Here is a 17,839-nt window from a genome sequence, read left to right as displayed (position 1 = left end):
AGCTGGAACAAACGTGGAGTACCTAGGACCCCGAACAGTCACTCTGTACTGGATATTGTGTGCCTGTGGTACAAGCGGCAGTTCAACTGGCTGCACCACACAGTGATCCATCTTTCGAGATTAATTCATCCTTAGAGATTGGCTTCAAATGGTAGCCTTGAGCTATGATGGGTTACAGCAATCCTTACCTCCTGGTTCAAAGTCACAGCACCCCGGCAGGCAAGCTCCAGTGACCTAATTGGTCTTCCCATGCTTTGTTTCTCGTGAGGAGGCTGATGGTTCAATTCCAGATCAGAAGGTTGGAAGGGGCTTGGCTGGAGGAGAGCTGGTGATGATGGAATCAAAAGGCTCTTCACAAACCTAAGGGAAAAGCTATGCTTGGCTTTCAAATGCTTTTGGCCCCAGAACAAACATATCAAAATTCCGTTTTCCATGGTCTTTGGGAAGTACCCTGATACTACTTAGATCTTCTCTTCCTGTGATTTGAGGGGTCCCAGAAGGCCTTCTAAGACCCCACCTGGTCTGCCTTTCCTCACTCACTGCTCTCTTTCCTGGACTAAGAGGGCACTGCTTTGATTCTAGAAGGTAAGTTGGATTCTGTGAAGCCCTCTCACAAAAGGAACGTAGTTTCGACAGCCATGCCATGGGTGAATCGGCAGCCCCCAGGTGCTGAAAGCAGAGACCCGCCCCTCCCCAAAGAAAAGTTTGCAAGATTTGCGTCTGACCTAGACTGTGATTTATTTTTGCCTAGAAAACTCACAAGCTTTTAAACTGCAGAGTGGCTGCCTGGCTGCCGTCATGTTTGGCTTCTGTTGCGGCCTGAATGAAGGTACGCTGTCCCCTTGTCTTCCACCTTGGGGAAGCCTGACTGCGGACGGACGCATAGCCGGGCATGGCACAAATGCAAGAGGACCGGCGAGGGAGGAAGCCAGATTTTCTGTTTCAGGAAACTTGCTGACATAGGGAATGCTTCTGTTTTTCTGCAGAAATGCTGCTTTGGATGGGCAAAATTCAGCCACAATCAAGCTAATTGAATGCACAAATGTAATATTTTTTCAGGGCACCTCCAATTTAATGCTTGATGAAATCGTTTCTTTCGCATATATTTACAAAAGCTTTTCTTCATCCAGAAATGTCTGTTAAAATTGCTTATAGATGCTGAGGTAGCAAATCACTCTTCTAATGTAATGAGATAAGTCATCTCTATAAACTTTGCTTGCTCAAATGTACTCGCATAAAAGAAATCAGGCTACAGGCTCTTTTCAATAAATAGAATGAACAACGAGAACTTGATGGCTCTAGCATGTTCTGCCTCATTGCTAAGGGATGTTTAAAATTGCTCCCTCTCTCTCTTGCTTGCAGCGGCGGCAGTGGAGTTTTCATTTTGGTAGTTGATGGAAAAAGGAGGTCAAATAAACGGATGTGGATGAGACGCCAAAGCCATTTGTCAGAATGCAGGGAGAGGCCCGGAGACTGGAGTCATTTTGAAGACGAAAAATTGATTTAAAAGATTTCCGTCTTCAAATCATTTTTTCTTGCTAAATGCAGCCGCTTTAGAAGCCTGGTTACCCCTGCTTTCGCCATCTTTACTAATAATTTATACCAAGGAAACTTCAGCTACTGCGGAAGATATACGCGTGTGCTGTTTGTGTACGACTTAGTAAAATAGGCCCAAAGATCCAGAGGCTGTGGAAAAGGAGAGAACTTGAGGGATTTGTCCATTGGTTTGCAAGGAAGTTTTGTGTGCTAATCATCTGTGTCCTTTCTAGGCTGTTCAGCACATGCCGAGGAATCATGTTCTGGGACCATCATGTAAGGCTGCCCAGGTTATACACTGCACAACTTCAAGGGTGAAGGCATTCATACGCACTTCCACGGAATGAGTGCTGTCCAGAGTGGTGCAATGTGACAGCTTAAGCTCCACCATGCAGGCCACGCAGGAAGGCAGTCCTGTCCTTGTTCACAGATCACATGCAGTAAGTCTCTGTGGCCACGCGGTGTGGTTATTACCTTTCACTCCTCAGGTCCAAACTTACCCAGTGTTTGGTTCCACCTGGTGCCCTTGGCCTTCTCTTTGCATGGAGTGCAGTGGTAGGAGTGATGCATTATTCATGACCAGAACCCAGCAATCCATGTAGGGAGCTTCCTTCCAGGTAGAGTTTAGGGCACAGCACACATGCACCCTTCTCTTGATCATCTCCCCCAAGGTCCCCAGTCAGACAGAGACAATCATTTTCTTCTCTGCATTCCCCATCCACTTCGGTTAGCTCTGCTTTACACAAGAGCCCTGCAGCCTGGGAGCAACTATTTGACCTGTGACCAACACGCCTGTGTCCTGGGGTGGGTGTTGTGGCACAGGGGGTGAAGTTGTCCCTTAGGATGCCCACATTCCATTTCAGAGTACAATTCCGAGTCCCACTTGCTCCACTTCCCACCCAACTTCCAGCTAATGTGCCTGGGAGACAGCAGAGGGCTCAGGTGCTTGGGTTCCTGCCATATGCATGGGAGAGTCAGATGGAATTCTGAATTCCTGGCTGCATCCCAGCTCAGTTCTGACTATGCAGGCTGAGGGGGAACGACCCAGCAGATGTAGAGCGTTCTGTGTGTGACTGTGTGTGTGTGTGTACATATCTATGTACGTATCTGTCAGTGTGCTTTGTAAATAGGTGAAAAAAATTATGTATATATGTATGAATTTTAAAGATAGAAATAACTTCTTTATTTGAAAAGCACAGTTACTCAGAGAGAAGGAAAGTCACAGAGAGAAATCATCCATCTGTTGGTCCATACTCCAAATCAGCTGGAGCTAAGCTGATCCAAAGCCAAAAGCCAGGAGCTGCCTCTGGGTCTCCCATATGGGTACAGGGTTCCAAGGCCTTGGGCCATCCTCTACTGCTTTCCAAGTCCACAGTAGGGAGCTTGATTGGACATGGAGCAGCTGAGACATGGACCAGCATCCATATGGTATGTCAGTGCTGCAAGCAGAGGCTTGGCCTACTACACCAGGGTGCCAGCCCCATCCAACAGGACTTTCTATGACCATGGAAATGACCTCTACCCACATTGCCCAATACATTCTCCACCCAACAGAGTCAATGGCCACTGGCTCTATAGCATTTGAAATGTGGGTAGCAAGACTGAAGGCCAGAACACTTAAATTAATTTAAATTCAACTCAAGTTTGAAGAGGCTCACCTGGATAGTGCCCCCCATACCAGATGGCTCAGTTGCAGAACTTCCTCCCCCAGGGACAGCCTGAGCCATCAAACACGCAATCCTAAGCATGTCTGATTTTTGCACCATTCTAGGGAAAGCAAGGCCAACACAAGACTGACTTCTAAAGTAAAAATTCAGTTTATTCTTGACACAGTACCCAAGAGGCAAAGTGTTTCACATCATGGACTTCACTCCCAACTCCTGGGAATGTTTGTTTCTTTGGTTTAATGGAGAGACTAGATGTGAAAGTTGGGCAATAATGCTTTAGGCAACTGAAATACAATTGGGGGTGGCGGGCCAGGCTGCCACCATTTTCACAGAGATAGGTACAGGGTCTGTTAGTGCAAGCTGGTTTTCTAGAACTGTTAGCGGGAAGCACGTGGAGCACCATGGATGGCTGCTCAGGTCACAGGCAGGGCTTCAGTCATCTCCCCCACACAGGTACAGCAGCGCTTTCTGGTAGTCGCCCTTGGTGTCTTGCTGCACATGGCCAAGGAGAGATAAGGAAGAAGGGATCAGGACAAAGAAAAAACCATCCCAACACACCTGTACCCCAACACACACAGCCGCACCCCAATACTCACATCCAAACACACCCACCTCCCAACACACACAGCCACCATACCTGCTTCCCAACACACACAGTCACCACACCCGCACCCCAACACACACAGCCACCACACCCGCACCCGCACCCCAACACACACAGCCCAACACACACACGCCCCAACACACACAGCCCGCCATACCCGCACTCCAACACACACATCCAAGCACACCCACCTCCCAACACACAAAGCCCACCACACCCACACCCCAACACACACATCCAAACACACCTACCTCCCAACACACAAAGTCCACCACACCCGCACCCCAACACACACATCCAAACACACCCACCTCCCAACACACAAAGCCCACCACATCTGCACCCCAACACACATCCAAACACACCTGTATCCCAAAACACACATCCAAACACACCTGCACCTCAAAACACACAACCTGTTAGAGTGTGGGTAAAATGTTATTGTCGGGCAGAGTGAAATTCCTTTGTACTGAACAACTGCTACTTTGCTAGGCCAGGAGGCGCCTGGACTTTGGGAGGATTCCGCTTTAGCAATAAATCTGTTCTTTGCTGCCTTGCAACTTTGTGAAGGCAAAGGCGCAATTCTTCTCTGGTCCCAGGAACAGGAGGAAGATAAGGGTGTGAGAATGGGATGAGCCATACAGATAATGGGTATGGGAACAGAACAGGCTGCCTGTGCCTGAAGGCCATATGTCTAAGGTTGCTACTTTTGATGTATTTTCCAGCCCAAAAGGGCCTATATAAGCTTCTGTCTTGGGCTTGTTCGGGGTCCGACCACCCGGCTTGGCTGGCCTGCGTGCCCCAAGTGTAGTCTGACCCCAGCACGCTGGCGCAATAAACTCTGTTTGCATTACCAGTGAGACTCTTTGTCGTTCTCCGCGGGTTGACTAGCTCGCACCCTGACGTCCGGGGGCTTTGGCCTGGACTTTAACAATCCAAACACACCCGTACCCCAACACATACATCAAAACACACCCGCACCTCAAAAACAGCCAGCCATACCCGCACCCCAACACACACACAGCCCACCACACCCGCACCCCAACACACATATCCAAACACACCTGTACCTCAAAACACACAGCCAACCACACCCGCACCTCAAAACAAACAGCTCACCATACCCGCACCCCAGTATGCACAGCCAGCCACACGTGCCCCCCAATACACACAGCCAGCCACACCCAAAACCATCAGCAAGGCAAGTCACATCCAACACCATCAGCTCAACCATCCCTCTGTGCCACTGGAACAGGTGCTGGGGACACATCTGAGTCCCACCATACTGCAGGGCTGGCTCCTAAGGGACAGCATGGGGAGGCGACCAGAAAACTCTTCCTGCAGGCCGCCTCCCCTTCTTCCTCACCCTGTATCCTCTACACAAAACTAGGGCATTTTCCTGCCTTCCTCTGGTTTGTGGATTCCCAAGGCCATGTGGAAATAAGCTGAGGAGGTGAGGAAGGCTCTCCTAAGAGATGATTCCTCCAGTTGAACTCTGCCTATAGTAACTTGGGTGTCCCTTCCCCACTCTAGCTTCATCCTTGGAAATTTCCAGGTCATTTAGAACAGACACACATGGCAGAGTTGGTCTGAACTACCACGCTGGTCCCACTGTGAACAGAGTCCTTCCTGCACAGATGGACACTCAACTGAAGGCACAGACAGGAACATGAGCAACCCCAGGGTGTCAGACCAGCCACCAGAGGCTGTGCAAAGACAGATGCACAACGCAGACAAAATGGCAATGAGTGTCGGAGTGTCCTAAGGTTGTCTGCAATCACCAACATGAACACAAAACATCGTTACAGAGGGACAGAGGGAAGGGATAAGATTTTTTTTTTTGCCTGATTCTATAAGACTCTAGGAAAAGTCATAAACAGTGCTTTCAAAATAAGTCCCTGATCTCTCACAACCAGTATCTCTTCCCCCAGAGAATGAAAAACCAGAAAATCATGATCCCAACACCATTCTCTCAGGCCACCTGCCCAGGGACTCAGGGGGGCAGCACCCGGGGCCATACCTGGATGTAGGAGTACAGGGACTTGCCGTACTTCTTCTTGAATTCAGACCTGATTTTCAGCATGTCCACTTCACTGCGGGAGACCATGATTCTGATGAGGACTTTGTCGCGGGTCCCCTTGCCCTGAAAGAGAAAGTCATGTTCCCAGTTTAATTTTCTGAGAATACTGCCACCCAAAACAGCCCAGGAAGTTCTCTTTCATGTGGGACTGCACATTTCCTGATGTTTGAGCTCTTCAAATATTGCAAACCCAACAGTGAAACAACTCCCTTATGAAAGTAAGGAGCACTGGAGCATTCCAAACACTCCAGCATCTAACACACACACCTCCTACCCTGTGCATTTAATACACATTTTGTAAGGGGCCAGCACTGTTGTGCAGCCGGCGAAGTAGCAGCTTACAATGCCAACACTTCATCTCAGAGTGTTGGTTCAAGTCCTACCCACTCTATTTCTGGTCTAGCTCCTTGCTTATGTACCTGGCAAGGGAACAGAAGACAGTCTCAGTGTTTGGCCCTTTGCTACCCATATGGGAAGCCCAGACGGCGTTCCCAGCCCTGGCTTTGGCTCGGCTGAGCCCTAGCTATTGCAGGCATTCAGGGAATGAACTAGTGGATGGAAAATTCTCTCTTTTTCTCTTTCTCCGTATCTTGCTGATACTCTGCCTTTCAAGGAAACAAATAAATATTTAAACAATAGTTACTCCATGTGGGAAAAATAAATATTTACTGAGCACCGACTGTTGCAAAGCTCAAAGTAAGAAGTACACAAATTTATTTGTTTAATAAAATAAGTTTGATGCTCATGGGCTTACAGAAGAAGTATGACACAGAGAGCAGAGAGCTCTGTACCATTTTGAACAGTAGGAACAGTCAGGCCACTGGGTTCAGTCTTAGAGCCTTAAGCCAGAAGCCTGAGGAAAGGATGCCATCTGACATGCAACCAAGGAGGTGGGAGGCAGCACGGACAAGACAGGTGCTCCAGGAGGAAGGCACAGCCTGGAAGATGGGATGGATTTGTGGAAAGAGAGGAACAGTTCCTTTACGGGAGAGGAGTGGGGCGGGCTGGGCAGAAGCACAGATGCAAATGTACGATCTGGCCGTGTGGCCCCAAGCAGGCTGAGACTGCCTGGGCTCTGCTCGCCTCCCCCATAGAGGAAGTCCCAGGCTTCCTGCAAAGGTTTTGTAGGGATGGGGAACATCCAGCCTAGGGGTCATATAAGACTCATGACACGGTTTTGATCTGATCATTGAACTGCATGACGCCCACCACATCAGGTGCTGGCATGTCTGGCATGCCCTTCCTCCAGAGGAGCAGCCCTCTGGGAAACCTGAGCAGGAACGAGGCAGGGCTGTCCACAGAGCACAGCGTCCCAGCTGCAGCACTCTCCAGCACAGTGTCCCAGCCACGGCTCTCCGCCGACGTGCAAGCACGTGTGCAAGCAGCACAGAGGGAGTAGATGGACTCGCAGGCTTTCTCGCCCATCCAAGGAAGCCACAGTGGAGCAGTGGGCTCTGGCATCCCAACAGGAACAAGGGGAACTGGTGTGGGGCACAGAAGAAATGAAGCTCAGTGTGAACACACAGCACACACAGGCCTGTCAGCCCACCGCCCTTACCTTCATGGAGTCATACAGCCGATCGGCAAAATACAGGGGCTTGTTCTGAATGCAGTGCACTGCGGAGAGAAGGGAGCGTATCAGGAGCCCATGGCCACAGCGTCCACCAGAGGGCAGACGATACCCCGATGCTGGGGCACCAGGCAGGATGCAAAAGGAAAAGTAAGACTATCTAAGGCAAACTCGGGTCCTGCCCGGTCCTGCCCAGCTTTTGCTGGTGAAGTAATCCCTGCTGGGCTAGGACCTGGCTTCTGCCCTGCGGGTTCCAACCATGGGACTCTGAGGGCTATCGAAACCCAAAGGCACAGTGACTGCCACAACCCAGGCCATCCTTTTCTCGTTGTCTTACACTTCCCTGGCAGCCATCTATTCTATAAATTAAGCTTTCTTTGCAATGCAGGTCCTTAAAATATATACAATAATTATCAAAAAGATTCTAAAATTGCCCCCTGTATACTAGGGATAGAGGCAGAGGGTGGCAGGGGAGACACCTTGCTTACCTAGGTTCAAGAAAGCATTCTCCAGATCTCCTTTGACCTCTTTCTTGATGCTCTCTGGCATGTCATATGGGCTGTAGTTCTTGTATCTATCAAACACTGAGGAAACATGACCAATAATGATGTCAAACTCACAAGCCAGAGCTGCCATGATCATCCCCACAGTAACGCCCCAGGGTGATACAAATAAACAGATAGAATAAAAATGAGGAGGAACACAGCATCCTGAGAGCACAGAAGTTGCCATGGTGACCCAGAGCTGACATCACACCAGCCAGACCATGCACCTGTTCTGAAGGACATTGCACAGGCCACAGAACTGGACCTTCTCCATCTCCTCTAGATAGAACCAGTGTTTTCTGGAAGCCACAAAATCCAGTCCAGAGTAAATCAGCCAAGTTCACTCCTTCAACAACCAGGCTGAGATAAAATGGCCCTCCAACCAGAAGCAGTAGTAAGCTAAAGCACAAGACATGGAAAGCCTCTGGGGGAGTGAAGGACCCAGCATGGGAGGAGGGGATGAATGGACTTGTTTGAAGGAAGATGGGGATGCCTGGAGGAGTGCCTGGTGGAAAAAAAAATCACCTTCTGGCAGATGCGAGCCCCAGTGCAGATACACAGCTCGCCTTCCCAGGAGCCCCCAGGCCCAAGTCCTCCTTGACACAGTACCCACCTTTCTGGAGGTGGGACACGCTGCGCTCGGTCATGATGCTGATCCATTTGGGGACATCAGTTCCTTTTCTCTTCACTCCAGCATCATAGAGATCCTACAAAGAAAGCCAGCCACGAGGTTGACTACAGGATGCAGAAGAAGGATACAGGAAATGTCATGCAAAAGAGTGGGGAAGTCACACACTCCAGACCTGGAAGGGGAAAGCTCACCTGCACTGGGGCAAATAATAATAATAATAATAATAAAAGATGGGCTGGCTGAACAGAAAGTCTTAATCTCCAGCAGTCTTCCTTAGGTACAGACAGATCAAACAAAGTCAAGCTGTAAACTATTCATGAGGTTGGTACTGTGCAAATTTCCCTCCTTGAATGGCAAAGGAAGGGCTGAGCAGGCTGCCTCCCTTCTAGCAGGTTCCATGGCAGACAAGCTACAGATAATCTACTGAAGACAGCTAGGCATCAGCTCCCCACACGGAGAGCTGTGCAGAGACTCCAGACATGATGTTCCTGGAAGAGGAGCCAGTCCAACCTCATTTCCAGTTACCAGAAAATTCAGCGACCACAGAGAATACGAAGACTAGCAAGAAGCATGAGGGGAGAGAGATGCAGGGTACCTATTAGCTCAGCGATCTCCCACTAAGAGTTGCAAAACCCCAACCTCCATGACTTGGTTGAATCCCTTTGCTGCCTCCTGCTAAGATCACTGTGTAGGATATGATAAATTTTGAAGCCAAAATGAATTTAAGTTGTCTTTTTTCTGCAACATTTAGGACCGGCTTGGAGTCCTCTGCTGGCCCTCTGGTAAGGGCTATCATTATAGTCCGAAGCAGCCTGGAAGAACTTAACAAACGGTCCTCGGGAATGATGGATGGTGGAACTAGAACTGGCAACGGTTCTCCTCAGCCCAAATGCAAGCACAGCAGAAGGCTGTCCTGCCCCTCTTGCACTTGTACCCTCCTCTGGCACTCCCCATGATGCTCTGTTCAAGTGCAAGCAACCGCATGTGCCCAGCAACACACACCCCGCAGAACTCGTGCTGAACAGTGAGTGTGAGCCAGATTACTGATCCCATCATGAACACCAGCATCCTAAGACAATGGGCTCTCATGAATACTGCTCCTGGAAAGCAGGAACGGAATTACCACCCTCAGCCAGACACGGGTTTCAAATCGGTGCACAGAACCCCAGGCAAGGGTGGAGACAACTTCCCCTGCCACAGATTGTGGACAGACTCTGTGACTCTAACAGATAGGGGAGGACAGCAGTGATGAGGTGTGACTCCCTGGAGTAGGACATAAGAGAAGCCACCTGCCACACAGCAAAGACACTCAGATGGCCCCAGAGGGAGGTCCATGTGGATTCTAGGGTCTTCTACCAGCAGGTGCACAGGAGCACCTTCCTGGGGGTAGACCCCCCTGACCCAGGAAACCCCTCAGGTGCCTACAACACTGGCCAACACTTTGTCTGCAACCTCATCAGGGACCCTGACCCAGAACCTCCACGCTAAACTATTCCCCAATACTTGATTTATGCAGACTGAGATAAATGCATGCTGTCTTAAGCCACTAGGGTTGGGGTTTTGCTACCCAGGATTGGATTCCTAAACAGAGGATCCCATCCAGAGATTCACTGAAAAGCCGAAGCCCAAACCAAGCCGACTGGCACTTACCCGGGCATCTTGATCAATCAGCTCATAATCAATTACGGAGCCATCCTCTGCTCTTCTACCCTACAGGGGAAAGAATTAAAACATCAAGTCTGAGCCCGGCGGCATGGCCTAGCGGCTAAAGTCCTCGCCTTGAACGCACCGGGATCCCATGTGGGCACTGGTTCTAATCCCGGCAGCTCCACTTCCCATACAGCTCCCTGTTTGTGGCCTGGGAAAGCAGTTGAGGACAGCCCAATGCTTTGGGACCCTGCACCCGTGTGGGAGACCTGGAGAAAGTTCCTGGCTCCTGGCTCCAGATTGGCACAGCACCGGCCGTTGTGCTCACTTGGGGAGTGAATAATCGGACGGAAGATCTTCCTCTCTCTCTCTCCTCCTCTCTGTATATCTGACTTTGTAATAAAAATAAATAAATCTTAAAAAAAATAAAACATCAAATCTATTTCTGTATTTTAAAACTGAAAATGCTTCCTTCCCAACCCACTGGAAGCCATGACTTAATACCCCAAGCACATACCCGCTTAAAATTTTCTTTCCCTTTAAGGGCTACACAAAGCCAGGGAATGGCAAATTAGTGGAGGCAGTGAGTGGGGGCTGTGCCTTACCACCACCAACCTCCTCACCTTGGCACCCAGTTCTGGTCGAGGCACAGAGCTCACTACTGAGTTCATCGAGCTCACTCCACATGGAGAAATGGGCACAGAACAGATGGTAAAAAAACTGCAAACTGAACCCGGATGTCTGGGTTGGCGGAGGCTCATGGAGAGGAGGGGACGAGGGTCCATGACACAGGACAGTCCAGGTGGAGGCGGGCACATGCTCAGGTAGCAAGGTCCTGGCCAGCAGAGCAGGGTAGTGTAGGGCAGGAAGGAGGGAGGGAAGGAGCAAGGGAGGGGAGGAGGCAGGGAGGGAGGCTCACAGTAAAGGCGGCTGGGAGTCGGGATTTCCCGCAGCAGAAATGGATTTTGATCAGGTTATAGAAGGGTGAAAGCATGCATGGTTGGACACAAAATGGCTGGCAGAGGAAGAAAGCAAACAGAGTGAAGAGTGTGGGAGTTGCTGTCAAAATGGAGAAGTGAGTGGGCCAGCATACAGTACACACGGCACTCACTTGTCACCAGGCTTCCTGGACAAAGCAGTCCCTCCTCCTTCTCCAGCACGTAAGGCATGACATTTCACACTTGGTTTTAACTCGAGACTCGTGGAGGAAGCACCTCCCCATGCTGTGTTCATATGTTCACACTAGCTCTGCAAAGACCCCACTTCAGACAACGGACCACAGGAGCAAAAATTCTCTTCAAGCAGGGAGAGCAGACGGAGGAAACGAGAGGGTCACTTCCACGGAGCCTGCGCTGTGGTATAGCCAAAGCTCTGGCCACCTAGAACTCTGGCATCCCACATGGGCATTGGGTTGGGTCCCGACTGCTCCACATTCCATCCATCTCCCTGCTAACTGCAGCCTGGGAGAGCAGCAGAGGATGGTCCAAGTGCTTGGACCCTTGCCAGCCGTGTGGGAGACCCAGTTATAACTCCCAGCTCCTGGCTTCAGCCTGGCTCTGCTCTGGTTATTGCAGCCACTTTGGGAGCAAGCCAGCAGATGGAAATCTTTTTGTCTCTTACTGTTTATCCCTCTGACTTGTTCAAATAAACAAATCCTGTTTTTAAAAAAATCACTTCCTGCTGTGATAGAAGCAAAATGACCTTCCCAAAGTCACAAGGGGAAGGCTGCCCCATAAATCCAGGCCAGAACTTGAGAGCTGCCCATCCCTCCGCTGGCTCCCGAAGTCCACTTGTCCATGCGGTTTTGCAGGATAAGAAATCCTATTATCCAAAACTGACAACTCCGCAGTGACAGTGCAAGAAAGTGTCAGAAATGCAGCTGAATTTCGGAGTCAGGCACCAGGGATTTAGTTAATTCGCTCCCAAGGATAAAATGAGGTATGTGGCTTGCCTTGAGAGGAAGTGAGGGCAAAGAAAGAGAGAAGCCAACCTTGGCAAGAGCCACCATCAGCTTGCGGAAGTCCCCAGAGGTGTCGGAGACGATGTCCTTCTCCAGGTCAGTCTTGTACACTAGGAAAACAGCATATCCGGTTTTACGGCTCCTTTCCACACACCCAGCTCCCCACCTGCCCCCCATCACCCCCTTCCCCACAAAGACTCAGGAAAGTTCAGACAGCTGTGTCAGCACAGAAGCATCCACGCTCGCAACACAGTCCGAGAGTGGCTCCTCTGGGTGAGATGCGAGCTGGTCATGATCAGATCTTAAAGACACACGGGGCTCCTTAGGGGCACTGTTCAACAGTCACTACTCATTCTGAGAATCACAAAATTGTCAAAGCTGAACGCACACAGAGTTGTGCTTTATCAGCTGCTGGTTGAGAAAACACACTATGACAGGAGCCAGGAAGAATTCATGCGACTTTGGGATGAAGGCGTGGAGTTTACTATTTAGCAGAGCATCTACGCAGAGATGCAGTAGCAGCAGCAGCTGCGCGATCTGTTTCACCCACAGCCTTCTGCACTGCCTGGTGCAGGACCCACGGGTGTCTTGCCCATAATGCTTCATCATGCACAGTTCAGGGTTGGGATCTTCACAATCAGAAACTAAAAAACCCTCAGTACATGGGATCTATCTAGGATACTTTCTCCTTCTCAATAAATACTTCTTCAAAATAGGTTATTCTTTTTTTCTTTCACTTCTTTCTACCCTTTGGCAGTAGTGCTAGTGGAACAAAATGATGAAAATGTAGGTGGGCCCCGTGCTACAGTGTAGCACGTTAAGCCTCTGTCTGCAATGCCAGCACCCCAAATGGGCACCGATTTGAGTACTGGCTGCCCAATTTCAGATTCAACCGGCTGCAAATGCACCTGGAAAAGCAATGGAAGATAGCCAGATCCTGGGGCCCCTGCCCCCACACAGGAGAGTGGCTGAAGCTCCTGGCTCCTGGCTTTGCTCCGGCCCAGCCCTGGCTATTGTAGCCATTTGGGAGAGTGAATCTGCATCTATGCCTTTCACATAAATAAATAAATCTTTATTTAAAAAAAAAAGGAAGAAACAAAAATGCAGGCAAGGTGGGTGCTCAGTCTAATGAGTAAACTCCAGGCTGGGGTACCTGAGCCCTTTGGCTCCATTTCCAAGCCCAGCTTCCCGCTCAGATGCATGCTGGGAGTCAGGTGATGGTCAGGAGTTGGGTCCTTGCCACCCACACAAACACCTGGCCTGAGCCCCTTGTTTGTTTCCACTTGAGTCTGGCCCAATGCTGGCCATTGTGGGCATCTGGGGAGTGGATTAGCACATGGGAAGTCTGTTCGCCTCTTTCCTGCCTCTCGAGCAAATGAATGATTCTGTGTTTTTAAAAATGCAGCCCATACAGAGGTGGAGGAGAGGCCCCTGGATAACCTTGCCTCGGGATGGCAGGCATTTCTGCACATCCGGTCTCCCGGGCATCCTATCCCAAACATTTCCCAGGGCAGAGAAATGGGCTACTCACTTTCCTTGTAAACTCTGTTGATTTCCTGCAGCTCCTGGTTGGTCCTTGAGCAGATGATCTCAATGAGGGAGTCCTCGTCAGTTCCCAGGCCCTGCGAAGGAAGAAGCCCCAACATCAGGTGGAGAAGCCTTCACTGCCATGAACACATGCCTGTGACCACTCTGCCAGCTGGACAGCAAGCCTGGCCCGGGGGCAACGGCTTGGTCTTTCCTTACGTTGCCAGGGATGTACTCTTCAGCACAACTGCATGGTGTTTTCTAGTCTAGAGCCCAGGACGGTGAAAACAACATGTTTGAGTTCAACTATGATTTCAAAAAGAAACAGTGAAACGGGCAGAGACAGAATGTGCCAAAATGTCCAAAATGGAACCACCTCCTCCTCCTGTTTCTCAATGTCTATAATAACCACTCACTTTTTAAAAAATCTGTTTTTATTGAAAAGTCAGATACACAGAGAAGAGAGACAGAAAGGAAGATATTCCATCCATTGATTCACTCCCCAAGTGGCCACAAAACCAGAACTGAGCTGATCCAAAGCCAGGAGCCTCTTCCAGATCTCCCACACGGGTGCAGGGTCCCAAAGCTTTGGGCCGTCCTCAACTGCTTTCCCAGGCCACAAGCAGGAAGCTGGATAGGAAGCGGGGCTGCAAGGATTAGAACCAGAACCCATATGGGATCCTGACCATGCCAAGGCGAGGACTTCAGCCACTAGGCTACTGCACTGGGCCCCACTCTTTTTAAAAAAGATGGGAAATAACGTTGTTCATTCAACAGTGCTTCCCACTCAGTTCAAATACAGGTAGCTGAAAACGTCTGTTACTGGTTGCAGGCAGTTCATTAGGTGGAGAGTAACTCATTTTAGCACGGAGAGGAACAGTCAAGATCAAAATTTTAGCTTCACTTCTTTGAAATGTAAAATTGGGTGAATGTTAAAATTTTCATTCTTGTGCCTCTATTTTCACTGATGATTATGCACTCTTTGGGCATTTTAGGGAAGCAAAAGGAAATAATGAAGTGCCAAATAAACCTAGACACCATCACTTTATTAGGGAGTCAGAAGTTGATGGGTGATGTATTCAAATTTAATACATACACTTTAGAGCGGGCCAGACAGCTTGAAAAGAACTCAATGAAATGTGCATTTCAAAGCTGGTTTCATGATCAAAGTCCAGATTTAATCATCAGGATTCTCTAAGACTCATCTTCCCGAATACGGAAATGATACTTTGAACTGAGGAGAATTACAACTGTTTAAAATGTAAATCAATTATAAGGTGTTAATACAATAAGAAACTTACTTATCCACATGAAAAGTGTGTCGGCTATTAATTAAACTTATTACAGTTTATACGTCCTTCCAAAAAGTGGCTTGTGTAATATGAGCTAAGCCTCAGGTTAGTGGTTAATTTTGACTTTTATTCTTTGGCTCATCTTGGAGTCCCTAGCTCTTCTGGCACAGTTTTTAATCATCATCTGTAGAGGTCCCCAGGGGCCAGACAGGCTTCCCTGGGTAGCCAAAGGTCCAGGCAACATTCTGTAACAAATGTCATGAGATAATGACAGACCTGACCTTGAGCGTTTGAGGGAGGGACAGCATTTCAACCTTCAGGGTAAAAGAACCAGAGCCTGAAAATAACCCATCCCCTGGGAGAAGCTCTGTACCCTGAGCCTGGAGACACACAAGGCAGCTGTGGCAACATCTCTACGATTCACGGGCTTCCACCACTGACGGAGGCCAGTGTTAATGTCTGAGAAAGCTCGAACAATGCTTTTCATCTCTACAGTGGAGGGCGACCTTGGCCGTCTCCAGGCCTTGGCCCCAGCTTTGCACAGGCTGTCCACAGTTCCTAATACGAGGCAAACTTCTACTGTGACATACGGCGGACACTGCCACTGGTGTTGCCAGAAGTCAGAACAGACTGGTTTTTTTGCTTGTTTGTTTTGTTTTTTGGGTTTTTTTTTTTTTTAAGCATAGTTCAGTTCATGTCACTTCCAGCTTTATGGATTTCGGAGGGGTATTCAGCCGAGGCAAAAGGTCAAAGATGTAGCAGTTCAAGTTCCTTGTGGTGGGCTCTGTTACATGGATGACAACAATGATGCACACTCAAATCGGGGGCTGTTTCCTATCAGTAACATCCGGGAACAGGTACCGGGAGAGTCGCATGAACTCAATGGATTCCTGCCAACTTGTCTGAGGTGGAAGGCGAGGGAGGCCAGTTCAGGCGCTCGGCTCCGGGAGCTCTTGATTAAGCAGGATCATTAAATGCTGTTGACAGTAGATTCCTAATGACACCTTCCTTTTACTCGATCCTCCTAAGGCAGACTTCACGCAAGACTGCTCAGATAAACCGAGCTCAGCGTGGGCCAAAAAAGCTGAACAAATGAAGGAAGGAGGCTGAACAACAAACATTTCCACAGCCCTGAACTACCCTGGACCATGCCCAGTGTGTATGCTGAGGCCAGGGGGCTCCCTGAGGAATGGCTGGCCACCGCACTGTGACAGTAGCTCTGGGGACAGGCTTATAGCGATGCGAGGTCTGTTCATAAATTCAGGGACAGGAGCGGCAGAGGAAACACAGAATTAAAAAAAAAAAAAATCCCATAGAATGACTGCCCTCTGCGGTGGAAGCTTTTCCCCAGTTGGAGCAGCAGAGGGCAGCCTCGGATCATGAAAACCGGCAGGCACCGGCAGCGAAGGGCCCACCCGTCTTCTCCCCCGCACACACACTGAATGTTTGTGCACCTCTTTAACGGCACATCATCCTTGCTGTCTCCCCACACACCTAATTCAGACAATTTGCAACCAGAATGGCTACTATGCTACTTCACCTTGAATGTTATGTTCAACATGACTTTGGACATAAAGAAACAGGAGCTACCAGAGCCGGAACTAAATGACAGGTATCAGCCTGAAATCAGCCCTTGCGCGCGCCAGGAGGGTCTGCACACACGGACTGCCTGCTCCTGAAACCAATGCCAGGACTAACCAAGGGGAGGGCAGAGGAAGAAACGCCACCGGCAGAATCCGCAAGCTTTGCCAAACAAAAGCTGAGCTGTTCTTTTCCTTAATCTCACAAGGCGTCCCTTTCATGGAGGAAGTGTAATCAAGGAAATCGTTTTCCCAAATGGTATTCCGATTGCCCAGGTGCCGAATAGTAGCAGCTGGGAGCGGACTGACTTTTCAGCGTCGTAAAATGTCTTTCGTTTCAAAAACAGTAATTGAAATATTTTTGGTACAAATCCTGAAACTTGTAGCTTCAGTTCATTCAAAAAAAACAAAAAAATGGCTCCAAATGAGAACTCAACAAAACCAGCAATCACCTAATTACACTCTGCAAGTTGCAATTCACCCGTCTTCACGGCAGATCTGACGGAGCCGACACCCCGCACGTGCTTACCTTCATGGAGGCCTTCAGTTCGGAGGCATCATACTGAGCAGGTGTCTTCAATAGGCCCAAAATCACTGTCTCCAGGTGGCCCGACAAGGCTGACTTCAAGGCCGCGGCAAGTTCCTTCAAGCAAACACGGCAAACAGTAACTCGCACATCCCCTTACCACGCACCCAGTTAAACCCACAGGCATCGGCAGCCTTTGCCCGCTCTGGACTTGCGTCCAAGTCCCTCTGGAGCACTTCCTGCATGACAGCCAGAGGTCAGCACCCGAAAGTGCAGGCTTTGTGGCGATGAAATCCCTTAAGCTCCGAGCTCACATTCTGCAATCATAAGGAGACTAGGGTAGCATAAACTTTCTCAAGGGCAAGGACCTCAAGGCCTTGACCATCCATTGCAAGGCAGGGCACATTCTGGAGTCAGGTCCCGGGCGAGACTGAGATGGAGAGAAAAATCCCTGTGGCTGCTGATGTGCTGAAAACAGGTCTGTGCTAGGGGTGACCCCTCCAAGTGTTCGTAATGAACCAGAACACCTAACTGGAAGAAGACTTAAAAGGTTTTGCTATGTAAAATACTTCAACACATAATAACACGACCTCGGTCTGTCCACACCCCGTTAACTTGGTGTTGATGGGGAGAGATCCCTGCTGCCTGTTACTTTTTAAAGGTTCCATGGTCCT

At 49.4% G+C, this 17,839-nt stretch overlaps 1 protein-coding gene across 2 annotated transcripts in view; it reads right to left on the bottom strand.

Annotated features, from left to right (window-relative positions):
* Positions 1-3,334: 3,334 nt before the first annotated feature.
* The window catches only part of ANXA2 (annexin A2), a 66,799-nt gene continuing 52,294 nt past the window's right edge, over positions 3,335-17,839 (bottom strand). For both annotated transcript variants that reach the window (XM_058665758.1, XM_004578029.4), the window contains exons 5-13: positions 17,169-17,282; positions 13,772-13,862; positions 12,271-12,350; positions 10,284-10,343; positions 8,616-8,709; positions 7,946-8,041; positions 7,446-7,504; positions 5,828-5,950; positions 3,335-3,695 (exon numbers count right to left, since the gene is read on the bottom strand). In XM_058665758.1, the coding sequence (XP_058521741.1) occupies positions 3,636-3,695; positions 5,828-5,950; positions 7,446-7,504; positions 7,946-8,041; positions 8,616-8,709; positions 10,284-10,343; positions 12,271-12,350; positions 13,772-13,862; positions 17,169-17,282 (777 nt within the window). In that variant the 3' untranslated portion in view covers positions 3,335-3,635. The remainder of the gene's footprint in view (positions 3,696-5,827; positions 5,951-7,445; positions 7,505-7,945; positions 8,042-8,615; positions 8,710-10,283; positions 10,344-12,270; positions 12,351-13,771; positions 13,863-17,168; positions 17,283-17,839) is intronic.

This window comes from Ochotona princeps, chromosome 6 (genome assembly GCF_030435755.1).
Source record: "Ochotona princeps isolate mOchPri1 chromosome 6, mOchPri1.hap1, whole genome shotgun sequence".
Lineage (NCBI taxonomy): Eukaryota > Metazoa > Chordata > Mammalia > Lagomorpha > Ochotonidae > Ochotona > Ochotona princeps.
This window is presented reverse-complemented; position numbering and strand designations above follow the sequence as displayed.